Source organism: Trachypithecus francoisi, unplaced genomic scaffold, assembly GCF_009764315.1.
Source record: "Trachypithecus francoisi isolate TF-2019V2 unplaced genomic scaffold, Tfra_2.0 Lachesis_group6, whole genome shotgun sequence".
Taxonomy (NCBI): domain Eukaryota; kingdom Metazoa; phylum Chordata; class Mammalia; order Primates; family Cercopithecidae; genus Trachypithecus; species Trachypithecus francoisi.
Window position 1 is genome coordinate 25,554,517 of NW_022681471.1, and position 5,804 is coordinate 25,560,320.

Consider the following 5,804-nt stretch of genomic DNA (forward strand, 5'->3'; position numbering starts at 1 on the left):
CAGACAGACATACTTCAATCAAAGAATATAGTGGATAATTATGCAGCTTGTCTTAAATGAAATGCTTCCAAATCCTACAGGGAAAGCATTGCCACTTAGCTCTTCCTGGGAGCTAGAGAAATTCGTGGAAAACCGTTGATATTAAAGTCACGATTCCTTTATCGGGCTCAGGGGCTATTCATACTTTGGAGGCTTTTCAGAATTCGAGGGGAGTCCTGGGCCCTCCTATTTGGAAGAATCTACTATTTGGAAGGATAGTGCAGGGTCTGTGCCTGGGAGCTGGCTCGAAATCCGGGAGGTTAGGAGGGCACGGGGTTTGCACGAAAATCAGCCCCGGTGACAATCCCCAGTCTGTGAGGTCTCCGTGGGCTCGGGGCCCCAGGGGTGGGAACCTGGAGTGAGAAAATCTGAGTGGGGTCTGGTGCAGGGCCCCCCACCTGCCAGCCCCCTCCCCTGGGCCACCGTGGCCTCGTGCGTCACCGGCGCGGGCGGGGACCGAGGGGAGGGCGGTACCGCAAGGTGAGGGCACCGCGCTGCCTTAAGACGCCGCGCGCCCCCGCTGCCTCTTCAGAGCTTGCAGCGCGGCGCGCTGGCCGGACGTGCGGGCACAGACGCTGTGCCCCGCTCCTGCTGCGCCCGCAGAGCCCGCTGCCCGGTGCCAGCTCGCAGCCGCCCGCGCCCGGAGAGGCGGCCGGGACAAGCGCGGGGAGCCCCGAAGGACCCGCACGCGGCGCCAGCGACGCCACGTCCGCAGCAGCAACAGGTAAGCGGCCCGGCCCTACTCCGGGCTCCGTGGCCCCCAGCACCCGGCCGGGCCCCTAGCCTGGGATCCCACGACGCCCCCTCTGCAGCGGCCGGACGGCTGCTGAGTAACCAGGCTTGGTGGCCCGCGGTGCGGCCCCTTCTCGCCTTTCCCTAGCCATCCTCCCGCCCTCGCGTTTTCCCTCGCACTTTTTCTCGTGCGTTCTTCCCCCCATCCCTCCCCATTCTCTCGTTTTTTCCTCATCCTTTCCCTCTTCCTCAGCTTGTTCTCTTTTCTTATTCTCTTTTTTGCTTTTTCTGTCTGCGTCTCTCCCAGTCTGTCTTGCTCTCTCATTCTCTCTCACTCTCACGCTCCCATTTCTTCTTTTTTCTTTCTGTCTCTCTCCCTCTCTGTTGCTCACTTTCTCTCTGTCTCTCTGTATGTATCTCATTCTTTCGCTGTCTCTGATTTTCTTTTTGTCTCTCTGCCTCTCAATCTCTCTGTCCCAGCCTTTCTGACTCTCCCCACCACCCTGCACCCCTGCCTCTTTTCCCTTTCTCCCCAGCTCCTCCCCCCACTCCCCTCGGCTGCCACCAATACCGAGCAGACCGGAGAAAGCAAAGAGGATGCTGAATTGGGGATGGGGATGGGGATGTGGAGAGTGAGGGTAGGGGAACTCAATGGGCATCCTCCCTGCATTTTCTAGTCGCCATTGCACTGCTGAGAAACTAAGGGTTTTATAAGCCAAAGTCCGCGGTGGCCAGGGCGGCAGGTGGTTTCCACGGCAAAATAAAGTCTACAGGGAGACAGAGATCCAAAGAGACAGAGATTCAGCCAGAGAAAAACCGAGGTGAGGGGCCGTGAGAAAAAGATGTAGAGAAATAGAGATGCGCACACACTCAAAGATATAAAGCAAGTGTTTAGCCAGAGTTCTGGGGTGACAGGAAAGTGAAGGACAGAGAAACCAACTAGAGAGTGCACACACTAAAGAGATAGCTTGAGAGACAGGTGAGACAAGCAGTAGAGTGTTAGAGATCAATGGAGAGAGAGGCAGAGCAATGCAGAGAGAACTTAGGCAGGGAGAGACAGAAACCACATGGAGAGACACAGAGACAAGAGGGTCTGAGAAAGACAGAGCAAGCGCACACGTGCCAGGGAGAGATAGAAGGAGACACCTAGAGAATCCGAGGGAGACGCGGAAACAAGAGAGTTGGAGAGACACGGAGAGGGCAGAGACACAGAGGGCGACATTGAACAGGTGCGCTAGGGACCCACAAAGATGAACTGCTAGGGAAATAGAGAGAAATGAAGAGACAAGAGAGCATTAGGGAAAGACGGAGACACACACCAACTAGCCAGCGACACAGTGACAAGCAGAGACACAGAGAGACAGAACTGATCAGAAAGAGACGGAGCGAGAGACAAGGGCAAGACTGTGAGAAAGACAGGGAACGAGAACGCGAGCCCTGCAGAGAAAGTGCGCTAGCAAAAGAGACACACACAGACAGACTGAGAGACAAACAGAGTGGAAGAGAGAAATGAGAGTAACAGAAAGGAAAGAGACAGCATAGCATGCACGTGCTATCGAGAGACGGAGAAACAGAGACAGACATGAGTGAGAGACAGAGATGAGAAAGAATCAGGAAACGGTGAGACACATAGAGACACACACCCCGAGAGATACGGGAAAAAAGTGCGCTAGCGAGAGACACTGGAGAGAGACAGAAACTGACTATCGTAAACAGACAGAAACAGAGAGCGCACGCGCATGCGCTAGCGCTAGCGACCAAAACTCCCGAGAGCCAGAGACAGCTTGAGAGACAAGCAGAGAAAGCGCGCGCACGCACGCGCCAGCAGGAGAAACAGATGAGAGAAAATCAGAGCCCCGGAGAGAGACAGGCAGACAGATCTAAGAGTGCGGAAAGGAGCCATAGAAGCTGCCTGTACTGCGGATGGGGTTGTGCGGGAACCCGGGGTAGCGGGTCCTGCAGCACCCTTGCTGGGCGCGGAGGCTTCTCCCCTTGACGGGTGACTAACCCTTCCTGCGTGTTTCTTTTGTCACCAGCATAGGCACTGAGTGCGGTCTGTGCACCCCTTTGCCACCCACCAGTGCCGGCGCTGAGCCTGCACCCTGTCTCACGCCCTCTGGCTGTTGCCATGACATCCACCTGCACCAACAGCACGCGCGAGAGTAACAGCAGCCACACGTGCATGCCCCTCTCCAAAATGCCCATCAGCCTGGCTCACGGCATCATCCGCTCAACCGTGCTGGTTATCTTCCTCGCTGCCTCTTTCGTCGGCAACATAGTGCTGGCGCTAGTGTTGCAGCGCAAACCGCAGCTGCTACAGGTGACCAATCGTTTTATCTTTAACCTCCTCGTCACCGACCTGCTGCAGGTTTCGCTCGTGGCACCCTGGGTGGTAGCCACTTCTGTGCCTTTCTTCTGGCCCCTTAACAGCCACTTCTGCACGGCCCTGGTTAGCCTCACCCACCTGTTCGCCTTCGCCAGCGTCAACACCATTGTCGTGGTGTCAGTGGATCGCTACATGTCCATTATCCACCCTCTCTCCTACCCGTCCAAGATGACCCAGCGCCGTGGTTACTTGCTCCTCTATGGCACCTGGATTGTGGCCATCCTGCAGAGCACTCCTCCACTCTACGGCTGGGGCCAGGCTGCCTTTGATGAGCGCAATGCCCTCTGCTCCATGATCTGGGGGTCCAGCCCCAGCTACACTATTCTCAGCGTGGTGTCCTTCATCGTCATTCCACTGATTGTCATGATTGCCTGCTACTCGGTGGTGTTTGGTGCAGCCCGGAGGCAGCATGCTCTGCTGTACAATGTCAAGAGACACAGCTTGGAAGTGCGAGTCAAGGACTGTGTGGAGAATGAGGATGAACAGGGAGCAGAGAAGGAGGAGTTCCAGGATGAGAGTGAGTTTCGCTGCCAGCATGAAGGTGAGGTCAAGGCCAAAGAGGGCAGAATGGAAGTCAAGGACGGCAGCCTGAAGGCCAAGGAAGGAAGCACGGGGACCAGTGAGGGTAGTGCAAAGGCCAGGGACAGCGAGGAGGTCAGAGAGAGCGGCACGGTGGCCAGCGACGGCAGCGTGGATGGTAAGGAAGGCGGCACCAAAGTTGAGAACAGCATGAAGGCAGACAAGGGTGGCACAGAGGTCAACCAGTGCAGCATTGACTTGGGTGAGTACGACATGGAGTTTGGTGAAGACGACATCAATTTCAGTGAGGATGATGTGGAGGCAGTGAACATCCCGGAGAGCCTCCCACCCAGTCGTCGTAACAGCAACAGCGACCCTCCTCTGCCCAGGTGCTACCAGTGCAAAGCTGCTAAAGTGATCTTCATCATCATTTTCTCCTATGTGCTATCCCTGGGGCCCTACTGCTTTTTAGCAGTCTTGGCTGTGTGGGTGGATGTCGAAACCAAGGTACCCCAGTGGGTGATCACCGTAATCATCTGGCTTTTCTTCCTGCAGTGCTGCATCCACCCCTACATCTATGGCTACATGCACAAGACCATTAAGAAGGAAATCCAGGATATGCTGAAGAAGTTCTTCTGCAAGGAAAAGCCCCCGAAAGAAGATAGCCACCCAGACCTGCCTGGAACCGAAGCCGGCACAGAGGGTGGGACTGAAGGCAAGATTGTCCCTTCCTACGATTCTGCTGCTTTTCCTTGAAGTTAGTTCTAAGGCAAACCTTGAACTGTCCGTAACACGAGAAACAAGAGCAGATTTCTTTTCAATGGACCCACAATCCATTAATGCCAAACCATACCATTTCAGGCAAAGGTGTTGCACACACATGCTCTTCATCACGAGGTAGATAAATATATAGAAGAGGCAGGAACTGGGGTCTTTCCTTAAAAGCATGGACTTGAGGATTCTGACTGAAATTTTCCCCCCAAAGATTATTAGGCTCTAAATTTCTTAAAGCAACAAGGGCTATCCATTTTGGACCTGTACTTGGTGTTCTGTCTTTCCAGAGCTACAACATGCCAACTTTAGCTCTGAAGGAAAGGAAGATGATGCTTGTGAACTTAAGGACTTTTCCGCCCTTGGGTCGGGAGCTCATGGGCCAGAGCTACAGCTTATGTTCAACTGAAAGAAAGGCAATGGACCAAATCATTCATGGAGCCCAAGAAACAGAACCTAATGGACTGATCAACATACAAGCCAAATTCTGAACTGAACAGCCCCACAGCCGGGTGCAAGGACTGTTATGCGAACTAAAACAAAGGGCCTCCTGCAGTTAGAATCTCCAGAATGTTTCTAGATCCCGTAAAGGGATCCAGAAAAGTAGAAGGACATGTATGAAATGGGAAGCTAGTCCAAGGGAAAAGATCGAGAAATAACACACATTCGGGGGGCTAAACAGTTGATTTTTTTATATATATAAAATCTTGGGTTTATGCATGGGCTGGGACTAAGGTCATTAAGTGTAAATTGCCAATTGACACAAATATTTTCTGTCTCCTGTTTGAATAATAGTGGGGCAAAAATCATGCAACTGTTTTACAACTTCCCTTATGTGACTGAATTGAGATGCTGGTAGGAATTCTTCAGATCTCTGCCAACCTTGTGTTTTCTTTTGGTTTGTTTTTGTCAAATAAGCCTTTTTATTCAAACAGTATTTATAGAAAAAAAGAAATTCAACTAAAAGTGGCCTAAATCCTACAAAATTCATAATGTCACTGAGGAACGATTTGTTCATCAGAAATATATTTTGTGTCCATGAGATCATAGACAATAAATGTGATCTCCACATGGGGAGCAAGGAAGGCAGAATGAACATTTCTCTTCCTTCAGGCACACCCATGTGTCTTTTCCACCTGTGGCTCTCTTTAAAGCTTTTAAGCTCTCTGTAGATGTGAGAGAGAAATATCAGAGAGTCAGAAATGACAAAGAGGATGGTTTCACAATACCTGGAAAACATCTAATCTATTCCAAACAGTCCTAAAATCAAAGCATTCAGGTCAGACATATCCTAATTAATGCTGTTGAAATAAATCACTTTGGGAAAACTTTAACAATATCTAAATTATCCCTAGGG

At 51.9% G+C, this 5,804-nt stretch overlaps 1 protein-coding gene across 1 annotated transcript; it reads left to right on the top strand.

The window, feature by feature from the left end:
• Positions 1-2,899: 2,899 nt before the first annotated feature.
• Positions 2,900-4,432, top strand: GPR101 (G protein-coupled receptor 101). Its single transcript, XM_033201861.1, has one exon. It carries the CDS (start codon positions 2,900-2,902, stop codon positions 4,430-4,432), a length of 1,533 nt encoding a protein of 510 aa, XP_033057752.1.
• Positions 4,433-5,804: the final 1,372 nt, after the last annotated feature.

What these genes read in the sequence shown, in the direction of transcription:
- GPR101 (XM_033201861.1), top strand. Translation starts at nt 2,900, where the DNA reads ATGACATCCACCTGCACCAACAGCACGCGCGAGAGTAACAGCAGCCAC.